General features: G+C 43.2%; 1 protein-coding gene across 1 annotated transcript in view; it reads left to right on the top strand.

The window, feature by feature from the left end:
• SLC26A5 (solute carrier family 26 member 5) overlaps positions 1-15,368 on the top strand; it is a 58,240-nt gene that overhangs the window by 30,090 nt on the left and 12,782 nt on the right. Inside the window, exons 5-12 of the mRNA XM_025873242.2 lie at positions 2,466-2,576; positions 3,699-3,865; positions 4,432-4,596; positions 6,761-6,913; positions 8,200-8,282; positions 12,712-12,859; positions 14,092-14,205; positions 15,023-15,100. Coding sequence (XP_025729027.1) covers positions 2,466-2,576; positions 3,699-3,865; positions 4,432-4,596; positions 6,761-6,913; positions 8,200-8,282; positions 12,712-12,859; positions 14,092-14,205; positions 15,023-15,100 — 1,019 coding nt within the window. The remainder of the gene's footprint in view (positions 1-2,465; positions 2,577-3,698; positions 3,866-4,431; positions 4,597-6,760; positions 6,914-8,199; positions 8,283-12,711; positions 12,860-14,091; positions 14,206-15,022; positions 15,101-15,368) is intronic.

Here is a 15,368-nt window from a genome sequence, read left to right on the forward strand (position 1 = left end):
TGTACCCCAATGTTTATAGCAGCAATGTCCACAATAGCCAAACTGTGGAAAGAGCCAAGATGCCCATCGACAGATGAATGGATAAAGAAGATGTGGTATATATACACAATGGAATATTATGCAGCCATCAAAAGGAATGAGATCTTGCCATTTGCAACGACGTGGATGGAACTGGAGGGTGTTATGCTGAGTGAAATAAGTCAATCAGAGAAAGACATGTATCACATGACCTCACTGATATGAGGAATTCTTAATCTCAGGAAACAAACTGAGGGTTACTGGAGTGGTTGGGGGTGGGAGGGATGGGATGGCTGGGTGATAGACATTGGGGAGGGTATGTGCTACGGTGAGCGCTGTGAATTGTGCAAGACTGTTGAATCACAGATCTGTACTTCTGAAACAAATAACGCAACATATTTTAAGAAAAAAGGAAAAGAAGAAGATAACAGGAGAGGAAGAAAAGGGGAGTATGTCAGAGGGGGAGACGAACCATGAGAGATGATGGACTCTGAAAAACAAACTGAGGGTTCTAGAGGGTAGGGGGGTGGGGGGATGGGTTAGCCTGGTGATGGGTATTGAGGAGGGCACGTTTTGCATGGTGCACTGGGTGTTATGAACAAACAATGAATCATGGAACACTGCATCAAAAACTAATGATGTAATATATGGTGATTAACATAACAATAAAAAATTAAAAAAAAAAAAAGAAAACGTGTGCAATAAGAAGGGCAAGATGGGAACCCCAGAGGATCAGTCCTGGTGCCCGTCCTATATCTGCTGGCATTCCAAAAAGAAGAGGTTAAACAGAACAAAAGAGACTATCAAAGAATATTTTCAGAATTGAAATGCATGAGTTTTCGGGCTGCGAGAAACCACCAGGTACCCAGCAGAAGAAATCAAAAATAAAACAAGGCACACCATAATAAATATCTGAATACCAGGGTTAAAGAGAAGATCTCAGAACTTCTTAGAAAGGAAAAAAAATCACATATTATGATATAACTAAGTGGAAGCTGAAAAAACAGGAAGTCAGTAGTTTACATCTGAAACTGATGAACTGAGAATAATAATGCCAACACATTGTTTAGAGCAAGGTTTCTCAGCCCTGCACCATACCAGGAACAGCCCCCATCCTCAGTCAGTCATGATAACAAAAAATGTCTCCTGACATTGCCAGATGTCCCTGGGGGGCGGGGGGGTGCGCAAAAGCCTCTTAGTTGAAGACTGTTGATTTAGAGAAATGAGATAAATGGTAGAAAAACAGCTAAACGAGTTGGAAGTGAACGCCTCTGGGGAGCAGAACCTGGAGGTAAGGCAGAAGAGAGCCCACTTTTCTTCAGAGCCTTTTAGTACTGCTTGGCTTTTTAAACTATAGACATGCGTTCCTTTGAAATAAAAATAAAAAATAGAAATTTGTTTCTTAAAAAAAGACAACATTAAAATGACCATATTATTATATACGGAATAGGGATGCTTCCCCAACTCTTCTTTGGCTAAAATTTTTTTCTTCACGACATGACAATGCATTAAGTGAATTTTGTAGTTGTCCCAGACATTTGGCTGAGCCCCCCTGAGCTGAGAACAAGGGGTGTTTATTGCCTACACATTCTGAAGAGGATGCCAGACAGACCATCTCTGCAAAACTATGAGTGAATGACACCAAACTGTCTCTTTAGTGCATCACTTCAACAGGATATATTTGGGGACCAGGGATATGATAGTAAATTTGGAGTGAGAATTTTCTAGAGAGAGGTGAGCACTATACATTTCCGCTCCACCTAAAGTCAAGGTAGGAGTGACTGCAAGAGAACCACTCAAGAGCACTGAACACATGTCCTCTGGGGTTTTGGGGGGATTGTTGCCTAATTCTTGCAAGAGAAAAAAATCTACAGGTAAAAAGGTGTAAACTGCCCATGTAGGCAGAATGGAAAGCCCTCCAGTGGGCGTGGCCTGCACTTCCAAAGCTTCTTATAAAGGTGCCAAGCTTTCCTGTTGGATAAGTGGGTGCTCTGGAAGGTAATGAGGCTTGGCTCATTTGAAAGGTACCTGCCCAAGAAGACTGCCTAGGGAGGAACATATGCCTGCAGAGAGAACCTGGAAGAGTGTAAGAACTGGGCCCTGGGAGTTCCTTATTGAAAAGGGATCCCCAACAGACCCACAAAAACACCCTGTTACAGAAACAGCCAGCATTTGGCCATCAACACGGATTATAGCTACACCAGTAAAAGTAAGACTTTCTGCCCTTACTTAGGTTGGGAAAGAATAAAACAGAAAAATGTCCACCCCTTGGCAAAGAGGAGATGACAGGGAAAAGGGTCTCAGCCTGGGTATAGGACTGGGATGCAAGGGTGGGCAGGTTAGGACCCATCTGCTTAAGTTAATGTGGCTTTCACTGCTTCATTCTAAAGCGCCAAGAGATAAGTATATATAACCCTCTGTTTTTCTGTTTGGTTTCAATCCCACAGGGTTAGCCTTTGCAATGCTGGCTGCCGTACCTCCGGTGTTTGGCCTGTACTCTTCATTTTACCCTGTTATCATGTATTGTTTTCTTGGAACCTCCAGACACATATCCATAGGTAAAAGCTTAGAGTTGATATTTTAGTGCTGTTCTGTTTGGATTTCCAAGCTTTGCAGTGTGCCAAAGAAATAGCCTGTTTGTTATCAGAACATCCGTTTCATAGTAACTTTTGTTACTGCATACCCTCTAGGTGCTTTATAAAAATAGACTCCCCCCAGATTTCCAGAATGAATAGCTTTCTTATAATCTTGGCATACGGGGAAAAAAAAAAAACATTTTCTCATGTAAGAAAGAGCAATTGTTGAAATCTGGGAAACAAGTACTTTAGTTCATAATACAATTTGCTTGGATCTGGTTTTTCTTTTTCGTTTTTATTTTATTAGTGTTACTGCATGTTCCTAATTACTATGCATGTATCACATTTTCATCCTATTTGAGGCTCTGAACTCTACATGATTTTTCCCAGTGTATTTAGGATAAGACTTATATGGACTTCATAACAGCGTTGGTGCTGCACGAGGCGACCACCAGCGAACACACACACAATGTTTCCGATTTCTGGTGCTGGGTAACAAATATGCCCCAAATGTAGCAGCTTAAAATATTTACTTGATTATCTTGCACAGTTCCTGTGGGTCAGGATTTGGGAAGCGCTCATCTTGGGCAGTTCTGCCTCAGGGTCTGTCATGAAGTTGAGAGTCAAAGGAGGAGGTGAGGCAGCTACTCTCTCCCCCTCCCTCTGTCCTTGCCCCTCCATCCTTCTCTCCACGGGGTCCTAATTGAGCTTGCTCACACCCAGTGCCCAGCGCAAACAAGTGTTCCATCTGAGATGGCAGTGGCATCACCTTCTGTTACCTAGCTTCAGAAGCCTCACAGCATCACTTTTGCTGCATGTCACAAGCCCACCCAGATTCAAGGAGAGAGGAATTAGACTACCTCTTAATGGGCAGACATCCAGGTTCTAGAAGAGTCCATGGGATGGAAGATACCATCGTGGTCATTTTTAGGGAATACGATCTGTATGTACACAGCCCAGGGGCACAAGGCTGAAGAGCAGTGCAGTTTTAGGTCAGTGATGCTGTATCAACCTCACCTGGGTCTCCTTGAGAACCAGCAACAACCAAGGAGGTACACAGAAAATGATTGCCTCAATTAATGCTTCACTTCACTTCACTTTCAGGTCCATTTGCTGTGATTAGCCTGATGATTGGCGGTGTGGCTGTTCGATTAGTACCAGATGATATAGTCATTCCAGGAGGAGTGAATGCAACCAACGGGACAGAAGCAAGAGATGCCTTGAGGGTGAAAGTTGCCATGTCTGTGACCTTACTTTCAGGAATCATCCAGGTAATAGTCACAGGTGGAGAAATGGGCTCTCATTTGTTCATTTAATAAATACCTATTGAGCCTTCGGGGCTGGTCTACATGGTGGGCAGGGTCCAGCCAGCAGAGATCCAGAGCTCGGGGCTCAAAGCACTCAGAACACCAGTCCCACTGCACGGCTCACTTATGTTGGTATTTATTAGGAGCTAGCAAGCTTCAGTTGGGTCCTTTAGAGATTCCAAAAGCAAGAAAAGTTTAAAGCAGGATTGATTAGTATTGGAAAGAAGCCCTCTCTTACCTGCTTGAAAGGAACAGGAGGTGACGTTGACTCAACATGCCCCCAGTTCTGAGGACCGGGGAAAGTATGAGTGTGCCGGGGGGTGGGTGGGCGGCGGGCTCCAAGCCACTTCCAACCTTCGACTGCTTTCTGTATAACTGGTGTTTCACTTGGGAGCTACTTAACTGCTGCAGAGGCAAGACTGTAGTGTTAGAAAGTGGTCCAGAAAGAACTTTTGTATGTTTTCTGTTGGTTTTCACTTCCTGGTCTATCACATGACTTCTTTGTTTCTTTGTTGTTAAAAAAAAATTAGTTTTGCCTAGGTGTCTGTAGGTTTGGATTTGTGGCCATATATCTCACAGAGCCCCTGGTCCGGGGGTTTACCACCGCGGCAGCTGTGCACGTCTTCACCTCCATGTTGAAATACCTGTTTGGAGTGAAAACAAAGCGGTACAGTGGGATATTTTCAGTGGTGTATGTAAGTAAGCTACTTCCCGACTTACTGGTTTTTCCTTATTTTCCTCTCTTCTCTTCTGTATCTCTGTCACCTTCAAGGCTCACTTTTCCAAGAATTAAAATAAAATGGAAAAGATCTCATTATTCTAAGACTTTTCTGAGAACCCTACACAGAGAATTAAACCTTAAAGTCCCATTTTATTAATAGGTGATACCTCACAAGGAATTTTTTATTAGGCCTTTATTTGGTGACCGCACCTTCACCCTAATTGGCTGAAAGGAATGCTTTTTCTTAAGACCGAATTGTGTTCTCTTTGGGAGCTAACATAATTTAAAGGCATCATGGGAGAACACATCTCTCTCTAAAACTGCTTACTCAAGCAGGCAAAAAAAAAAAGTAAATCTATAAAAGATTTAACCAACACGATTACCCATCAAATCTAATAAAATCTATGTCGACCCTTGCACCCAACTCAGAGAAAATATAAATTATTTCCAAGCACATAGGGAGCAATGGTAAGAACTGATCGTGTTGAAACTGATCACAGATTCTGAAAATTCAGTATTTTCTCACACAGTGCAGTATAATTAGCAATCGATAACTAAATATAGCTTTAAAGCCCCCCTACATTTGGAAAACAAAAAACCTTCTTAATATTCCATGGATAAAGAGGAAGTTATGAAATAACTAAAACCAAATGACAGTTAAATTCTTCGTATCCAAAGTTCTGAGATGCTGCTAAAGCTAGTCCTGGGCAGAAGGACTGATGGTCTTTGCAGGTGTTTGTGTGCATTTCATCATGCTGGGCACAGCAGTGAGTGAGCAGATATGGCCCTTGCCTCTTGGAGCCCAAGTCCCGTGGGAAGACAGATAGTAAACCATTAATTGCATAAATATATAATTAATTGCAAACTGTATTACGTGCTATGGAGGAAAGGTACAGGCGGCTATGAAAGGTGAATAGGGAGACCTTTCAATTAGGGGTCTAAGAAAGTCACTATAGGGAAGTGACATTAAATTGAGTCCTCGATGGATTAGAATGGGATCAAACTGTAGGAACATGTCCTAAATAACTAAATTCTTCATTTCCCATAGTAGCCGATGACCTGCTTCCTACACTGAGATTTCTCTCAGTGCCTTGTCACAAAGGAAACAGAACAGATAAGCACCAGAGTATGCTCTAGGCATCAACAGGCAAGGTGTGTAGCCTGGGTTCAGTGTAACCCACTCTCCCAGGGGCCAGATGAGTACTGACCATATTTGGGGTGCTGAGGCTGCATCCCGAGGATAAAAGTAGGAGACTTTCTTTTCTTTTCATTTTTTAAAAGATTTTATTTATTTATTTTTGCGAGAGGGAGAGAGAGAGAGAGATCAAGCGAGTGTGACAACAGGAGCGGGGGGGAGGGGCAGAGGGAGAAAAGACTCCCCGCTGAGGAGGGAGCCTGATGTGGGACTTGCTTCCAGGACCCTGAGATCATTACCTGAGCCGAAGGCAGATGCTTAACCAACTGAGCCACCCAGGTGCCCTGGAGACTTTCTTTTCTAACTCTCCTGGGCTTTGTCCAAACTTCAGCACTCTCTTGCCTTTGAAGTGTACCTGGTCCCTTTTTCATCTGCTAACTATGACTTCTTTCTCCCTCTTTCGCCTCCAAAAAACTTCTCTGTGTATTTACCTTTGCATTATCTTGCTGATATCAACCCCTAATCTTTCGTCATGCTCAGAACTCAGCTTAACGGGTACTTTTCTGAATATGATAATACTACACTGAGCCATTACCCAATCAAAGAACACCATAATATAAGATTGTTGGATAACAGTTACCACTACAGGGGCGCCTGTGTGGCTCAGTCTGTTAAACGTCTGACTCCTAATTTCAGGTCAGGTCATGCTCTCAGCGTCATGAGATCGAACCCAGTGCTGAGTCTGCTTGGGATTCTCTCTCTCTCCCTCTCCCCTGCTCACTCATTCATGCTCGCTCTTTAAAAAAAAAAAAAAAAGAATTAAAACTATAAAGTTATATGACGGGGTAAAAATGCCTCCTAATTAATGGGAGAGATTTCGGTCTGAGAACTTTTAACTAGAAATGCACAGTGATGGGAGGACTGGTGTGTCTTAGCACACTAGTGTCTCTGTCTCTCCAGGGGCCGTTGCTTGATGTAACATCCAGTGTTCATTGTGTTACAGAGCACAGTTGCTGTGTTGCAGAATGTTAGAAACCTCAACGTGTGTTCTCTAGGCGTCGGGCTGATGGTTTTTGGTTTGCTGTTGGGTGGCAAGGAGTTTAATGAGAGATTTAAAGAGAAATTACCTGCACCCATTCCTTTAGAGTTCTTTGCGGTAAGTCAACTTTGGCCACAGACGCCTGACTATTTTGGTGAGGGATTTAGAAAGGGGAGGAACAGGGAGTTCTACCTTTTTTCTCCCAGTTCTGCCAAGAGAAGGGTAGAATATGTCAAGGGGAACTTTCACAAATATTCTAAAAGAAAGGAAATCTATGAGAGTGTAGACAGGGATGATTTTCAAAGTCGAGGTGAAGGCCACATCAGAGAATCATCTCTGAGTGATGAGATTATGGAAGATTTTTCTTCCTCAGAATTTGTATTGACTAATTATTTTATAATGAATACCTACAACTCTAATAACCTGAAAAAATTAAGCTGTTTCCATTTTGAAAAGAGCAAGAGACAAAGGTTCCCAGACTTTCTTGGTTCCTGGTGCTCCTAAGCCAAAAGAAATACCTAAGAGTATTAAGTAGTTAATACATATTTACAACTTAATACATATTTACATCTCACAACTTAGGAACTATTGTAAAAATAATGCACATGCAATGAACTACTATATATTCTATTACGTTCTTAAATGACCACAACGGTTTATTAATAACGGTACCTTATTATTGGTTTCCTGCAGCCACCACTACAGTGAGGACTGGCTCCCTGCCCTGGCCAGCCCTCCTTCTCCCCTGGATGACCCACTCAGAAAGTTCGATAGCAATAGTTCTTCAAGATGAAGAAACTTGCTTCTCCTTCTGTTATTTTTCCCGTTGCTTGTCAGTAAGGGCTGTCTTTACACATCCACTGAATCTGTGCCCTGACCATCCAGGGAGGCTCATGCACAGCGGGATTCAGTGACCCCGAGTGTAGCTGAGGGGGGAGACCGCTGGGGGCCGGTGGACGCCTCTAACCACAGCTAGTGCTGCTGACGTGGACAAGGGTCAGCTGAAAGACTGTGGGTCCAAACATACATTTTCTAATGACACACTGTCAGTGCACCACCCTCACAGTGCACTCTCTAGCATCCCTTGTTCATGCCATCGTAGTAAGAAGGGCAGAGGCCACTCCTGGAAGGTCTTAGGGCTCTTCCTGTTTGCAGTCAGCTGGCCAAACACCTCAGCAGGGAACAGAACAAAATAAAGAGGAAAGAACGCCAAGCCAAGAGGCAATTTTGTGGGAAAAGAGCCACCAGGAGAAGTTAGAAATGCTAGCGGCTAACTATAATTCTGTTTCTTAAAACTGGAAGTTGAAAGTGAGACTAGATTGTGGCTTGGCTAACAAAATCGTTTGCAGCTCACGTTTGAATTTTCATCTATGAAGGCACATTTGGATTTGTGTCTGTTCTAGGTGGTGATGGGGACTGGCATTTCAGCTGGGTTTAACCTGGAAGAATCCTACAATGTGGATGTCGTTGGGACACTTCCTCTGGGGTAGGAAAACCGTTTTTATTTTAAGTAATATCAATAATCAATAGATCTATTATTGTTTGTAACTCCTGCTTTAGTATTCTTACAATCAAAATCTCTTTTTTTTCCGCCTACATATCAAATAGCTGAGGCTTTGGGGTCTTTTTGGGTTTTAGCAGTTTTTTTTTTAATTGTAAAAAAACAACAAAATTTACCATTTTAATCATTTTGAAGTATACAGTTCAGTATGTTAAGTATATTCACATTGTTGTGAAACGGATCCCCAGAACTTACTCATCTTGCAAATCTGAAACTCTGTACCCATTAAAACAAGAATTCTCTACTCTAACTACCCTCCCCCCCGCCAACCCCTGGCAACCACCACTCTTTTTCTCTGTATGAATTTAATTACTCTGGGTACCTTATAGGAGTGGAATTCTATTTGTCTTTTTGCGACTGGCTTATTTCATTCAGCATAATATCCTTAGAATTCATCTGTGTTGTAGCAAGTGACAGAATGTGCTTCCTTTTTAAAGTTGAATGAAATTTCACTATTTCACTGGAGCTACACACACACACACACACACACACACACACACACACACACACACACACCACATTTTGTTTATCCATTCACCCAGCAATGGAACTTTGGGGTGCTTCCACCTCTTAGCTATTGTGAATATTATTGCTATGAACATGGGTGTGCAAATAAGTCCTCAGGACCCTGCCTGCAGTTCTTTTGGATACATACCCAGAAGTGGGATTGCTGGATCATAGGATAGTTTGATTTTTAACTTTTTGAGGAACTTCCATACTGTATTCCATAGTGAGTACACCATTTTACAATCCCATCAACGGTGGTATGTAGTGTTTTCTTTTGTTTCCCGTTGCTGGTTCTTAAAATCTCTCTTCAGGTGGCCTAGGAATTAAGAGCCAAAATAACCTAAATCTAGCCTGACACTTACTAGCTGTGTGACCTCAGGCAAGTCACTTATCCTCTTAAAGCCCCAGTCTCCTCCCCTGTCAGGTTAGCACCATCATTGACTCCTGTCTCCAGGGCAGCTGTGAAGCTACAGGAGCTCGTGTGTGCACCTGGAAGCATTTAAGACACGGGAATTGGAAGTTCTACAGTTCATTATTTCAACAGATTTTCTAGTTTCAAGTCATCTCTTCTTTGCTTCATCAATCCCCTTTTACCTAATTCTACATTTAAAATTTTGTACTATTCTCTTTATGTTTGAAGGATAAACTGTGAGCCTCTCTTCTCACCTCATTCTGCCTCTCCGACATGCTTGTCTCTGCATCTCTCTGTGTGTCTCTGTCTTTCTGTCTCTTGTACTGTCTCTTCCTCTTACCATCCTCTTCTCTTTCCAGATGAGCAGAATCAGATGTTTGCCCAGATGCTGGGCACTGATGAACCTGGCATACTGCATCAGGCCTTGTCTCTGGTCCCATCTAAGAATCTCCTGGGGAAGGACAGGGGCAGGAGTTGCTCTTGAAGCCAGCGTCCACCCCCCACCCCAGGGCAGGTGTTGAAGGAGGAAGCAATGGATTGCCATCATGAACATGTTACTTATGATTCCATGTTAAGGAATAACCCGGTAGTAACACTTGCTTTTCTGTTTGGACTTATAATTTATAAAATACTTTTATAGCCACCATCTCTGTTGGTGCTCACAATCACACTGTTGACATATATGCTCTCCTCATTTGACACGATAAGGAAGTTCATTTATTTAAGCATATGTTTATTGAGTGCCTGTTATGTGCCAGGGACACAGCAGTTAAAAACAAAAGCAGCTATGCAAGCAAAAAAGTGTCTGCCCTCACGAAGCTTATATTCTCCGGTGGGGGAGGGGACCAGGGAGCATGAACAGTGAGAAGTGCTGTGAAGAAGACGGAGGCCAGGTAAGTGATAGGGAGGGGCTGGGGTTGCTGTGTTAGGTCGGCCATCCGAGAAGGCGATATTTGAGAGACATGGATGAGGTTTAGTGGCTCCCCGGTGAGGCCCAGCCTGGACCCAGAATACCGCATTCCGATGCTCAGCTGTTAGCCGTTTCCGTTACCTCACACCTGGGTCTCTAACATAATTGTTAGCCGTTTCCGTTACCTCACACCTGGGTCTCTAACATAATTGTTAGCCGTTTCCCTTACCTCACACCTGGGTCTCTAACATAAGTAGTCAAGTGCTAAGCCTTCGTCTTTGACTAGATTCAATAGACAGTTCTAGTCAATAATCACAAATAATTTGATTAAATGTGAATTCTTATGCTTAGATTTCTCCTTTTTAAAAATTCACATACAAATAACCACAGTTTCTACCCAATACCTCCCTTTCCCTATTGCATTGTACCCAAATATGTTGCTTTTCCTCCATGTATGAGAGTCATACTTTAAAAAAAATTTTTTTTACCTTTCTATAACTTGACTACCCCTTCTGGAACTCTGCCCCAAACCAAGCAGGAAAGAAATAATGCTTACCTAACTGCCTATCTATATATAATCATACCGTTTATCTATGAGTCTTACTGCTGAAAGTCTTACTGCTCCAAAATAATGTCTTAAAACATAATCAGTTTGTTTGCTCACAATTCACAATCTAGGTAGGGAGGTGGGTGGTCTCCTGCTGTCACTTGGGGTCTCTCGGGCAGCTGCTGCTATCTGAAGGGGTGCCTGGTGGGCTTCACTCCCCGGTCCAGTCTGTCAGGTGGAGGGCTGGAAGGCGGAGGGCGGGTGAGCATCTTCTCCCGCAGGGTGACTCCAGCAGGATAGCCAGACTCTTTTATGTGGTGGTTCAGGGAAACAAGACAGAAAAGTAGAAGGTGCCGGCCCCTAAAAGCACTCATCCAGCATCACCCGCCCCACATTCAGTTGGCTAAAGCAAATCACAAGACCAGCCCAGATTCACCGGAGGAGACACAGATCCCCCTGCTACACGGGAGGAGCAGCCCAGACAAGAATGGAACTGTTGGCGGCCATATTTGAACGCAAACTACTGCACTTATCTATCCACACACACAGGACCGTGTGTTGACTCTTAAAGGTCCCAGTCATGGCAGTATATCCTGTTTCTTGGTCTACTTTCCTTAACTCATTCCAGAATACATTCTTTTCTCCTATTCTTCTTCGCTCCCAAATCTGCTGCTCAGGGTTCCCTCCTGGCTAATGCTTCTGCAGCAAAGTACAAGGGAAAGACAGTCAGTTTTGCAGGGAGAACTCCTGGGCTTGACTCCTTGCTCCATCTTGGGCAAATAACTTAACATATGCAAGATTCCGTTTTTTCACCTCTAATTAAGATAATAATGGCACCTAGCTAAGAGGATTGCTGTGAGGACAGATGAGATGATGTATGGCAAGCATACGGCACGAAACGTAGGCTTAATATATGTTCGGATTTTTTTTCCTTCTCCCCCTCTCGTTCCCTTATCCCTGAACTTGAAACATCTCCTTTGTCACTGTGATATGACACGGTCAGAGAAATAGGCACAGGGAGGCAGGTTCTTCATGGTTTTTGTTGTACTGGTCGCCATTTGTACGTGAGCCATCGGACCTTGGACAAATTGCTTAGTCTCACTATCCCTCATTTTCCTCATCTGTAAACTGGGGAATATAGTGGTGCCTAGCTCCCAGGGCTGTCAGAGATAAATAAGCACAGAACCTGGCGCAGAGGAAGCACCTAATAAATGGTTGTTATTGTAAAAAAGAATAATATGGTATGTAAATTGATTGTTGTTATTATTTAGCCCAATGCCTTGAATTGGATCAGGTGCCTTTGAAAACGTCTAGTGCCCCTTACCCCATACCATTCTAGGGAATGCCTATTTTGTTCCTTTAGGACAAGGGTTCCAAACTATAAGAATGGACCACAAAAACTGGGTTCCCCATTGGTCCCTTCAGATTCCCAGGGCTACCAGGTAAGACCCAAAGGGTATAATCTTCTGTTGCTCCTTTCCCATGTTAGAAACTCACCTAAAGAGATCCTGGGAAGCAGAGACCTTACTTGAAATAACAAAGGGGAGTAGTCTGGACAGTAGTTCTCCTCTAAGACAGCCCTTGTTAACACCCTCCCTGCCCTCAGACTTTGGTTCAAATGTCTTGTGCCACCTGAGCACTTTGCTGACCCTCCCTTCTTCCTGTTCTGTGTCTTACTTACACCTGCCATACAGAGTGTCATGAGGTATGAGGTTACTCCTTTTCTAAAGAAAATGGCATCTGATATCTGCTGATAACCCATTTGGGTAGAAAGCCAGTACTCTAGGGTTGGGCCCTAAAAAGAACCTGTGTGTGTCAAAGAGGGTATTCATTCCTTTTTGCCAAACCAGAGCAACTAACCACCCAAGCATTGATCACCTCATTTGCAGGTGAGGCTCTTCTGAAAGGCTCCCGTCTAGTTGCATGTTTTTTTCCCAGTGGCCACAATACATGGGTTAAAGTCAGCTTGACTTTTCAGGCTACTGCCTCCAGCGAACCCGGACACCAGCCTCTTCCACCTTGTGTACGTGGATGCCATCGCCATAGCCATTGTTGGATTTTCAGTGACCATCTCAATGGCCAAGACCTTGGCAAATAAACATGGCTACCAGGTTGATGGCAATCAGGTAAAAAAAAATCATTCATTCCCTGCAGATGTTTCATTATGGTATAATCATCCTGCTGTGCTATGGAAGGCAAATGATTTGGATTTCTCTGTCTCGTTAGAAAAACTTCTACTTTGATATTGGGGGTACTGGAAACATGTATTTATTCAACACTACTGTTTTTTCATTATTCCTGTGCATTAGATCATCAGAGCACTGAGGTACAGTTCTACCTCATGTCATGGGTGGGGGTCCTGCTAGGCAGAGGTAACCTTTGATGTGAGGCTTTCAGTTTGCTATACTCCGACAGATGTTATCCTTATTTTTTAGGCTCACAGCCTGAAAAGCAAATGTTTTTCTAGAACCATTTCTGTGAAGACTTTTCTTTGCTCATCAAACTTGGACATGTGATTCATCACTCAAACTCCACATTATATTCTTTGCCACCACTTTTTAAAAATTTTTTGAGAAGGATGGGGGGAGGGGCAAAGGGAGAGGGAGAGAGAGAGAATCTTAAGCAGGCTCCACGCCCAGCACAGAGCCCAACGTGGGGCTCGATATCACAACCCTGAGATCAAGACGACCTGAGCCAAAATCAAAAGTCAGATGCATAACTGACTGAGCCCCCCAGGTGCCCCGCCACCTCCTTTTATAACCTATCTATAGATAAGGTATTTAATCTGAATATGATGAGTCAGAATTTTGGCATGACAATGTCTACTTTAAAACACTGTGTATTTCTAAGAGAAGATTAAATGCTGCACATTCCCACAAGACACAGTGATCCAACTAGGAAGACCGGAAGTAGCCCTGAGAGCAGGACTCACTCACTCACTCACTGGTCCCAGGAGGACACTGGCATGCACTCACTGAAGAGCAACAGTCCAGGCATTTAGAAGATGCCAACAGTTCTATACACCAATAACTTATAAATATTATGTCCCTTTTTGCTGCAGTTTTCTTTTAAAAAAAAAACATTTGTGTAAAAGAGTGGGTTTGGGAAAGTGGGGACTAGGGAGTGAGTGCAGCTTTTATCTCTGACAGAACAAAAGCTCTAAGTGTTTTTCTCCCATGTTATTCAAGAATCCCTATTTTAAACTCACGCTAAACAAACTCTTGTATCTGGAAAGAGAATGAAGAGACAGCCTATCCTGCTGAAAATGTATCTTAAATGGGCCATCATGCCTTATTTCCTGAAGAATGACTGACTTCTCTGACTGACTTCTCGTGTGCTTTGTGTCCACATGGAAAAGGAGCTCATTGCCCTGGGACTGTGCAACTCCATTGGCTCACTCTTCCAGACTTTCTCCATTTCATGCTCCTTGTCTCGAAGCCTTGTTCAGGAGGGAACTGGAGGGAAGACACAGGTGCGTATACAACTAGCCTCTGAGGACCAGTGATTTGGGGTAGTAAACTTTAATCCCCTGATTCTGTTCTGAACCCAAACAAAGCTGCTCTCTCTGAAGATTGATGCTTCAGGGAGCTGTGTAGTGAATCAGAGAAAGGCATGAATGGTTGAAGCGATTCACAGGAACTGAATCTATAGGAAAGAGGTATATTCTCCAGTTAAATCGAAAATTACACAACACTCCCTGCTACCAGTAAACCTCAGAGTTCAGACATAGGATGTTGCCATGAAAGCCTAAGGCTGGGTATGGATGGTCAGGATGCCAGCACCATCCAGTAGAACTTTCTGCAGTGTTGGAAATGTTCACTATTTTGCATCATCCAGTACGACAGTCATTAGACACATGTGGCCCTTGAGCACTTGAAACATGGGAAATGCAACCAAGACCTGAATTTTTAGTTGTCTTTTATTTTAATTTTAAAAATTTAATAGCTGCACATGGCTAGTGGCTCCTGCATTGGACAGCAGAGTCTCATTTGACTCTGCTGGCCCTTGTGGGTCTTGGGTCATTATTCCTTTCCCTCACCCCTGACAAGGGCATTTCGGTCAGAGTTTTTAATCATTTCAGCCTCTATTTAAAAGCTGTAAGAGAAACCAAAACTTCAGAAAGGGGAATAGGAAGGAGTTATAGGTTTATGTAATGGTTTTGATGACTTGTTTGAATCCATATTTTCTTGATCTTCCTGCAGTAATTAACAAAAGACTAAGATCACCCTCTGCCCCGCCTCTTACTCGTGTCTTCTAAAAGCCCGTTTCATGTGTCATCTCTCATTCAGCTTGCAGGTTGTTTGGCCTCGCTAATGATTCTGCTGGTCATATTAGCCACCGGATTCCTCTTTGAATCATTACCCCAGGTGTGTAGTTTGGACTTGGTGTGAGGTGCTTCCATGTGAAGAGATTTTGCTCTTTTGTTTGTTTATATTTTTGTGGCCATCTCATGGGTTTTTACTGTAACCCTATCAGAGCAGTATAAGAAAGGGCCAAGGCTGGGACCAAGATCCCACTCCACAGTCTACAGTCCTGCCCCACAATCTGGGACCTTGGGAAAGCCACCTCAACATCTCTGGGTCTCTGTTTCCTTATCTGCAAAGTGGGGGGTTTGGACTGATTAATCTCCAAGGT

Source organism: Callorhinus ursinus, unplaced genomic scaffold (assembly GCF_003265705.2).
Source record: "Callorhinus ursinus isolate GAN/ISIS: 27379988/994484 unplaced genomic scaffold, GSC_fseal_2.0 scaffold12, whole genome shotgun sequence".
Classification (NCBI taxonomy): Eukaryota; Metazoa; Chordata; class Mammalia; order Carnivora; family Otariidae; genus Callorhinus; species Callorhinus ursinus.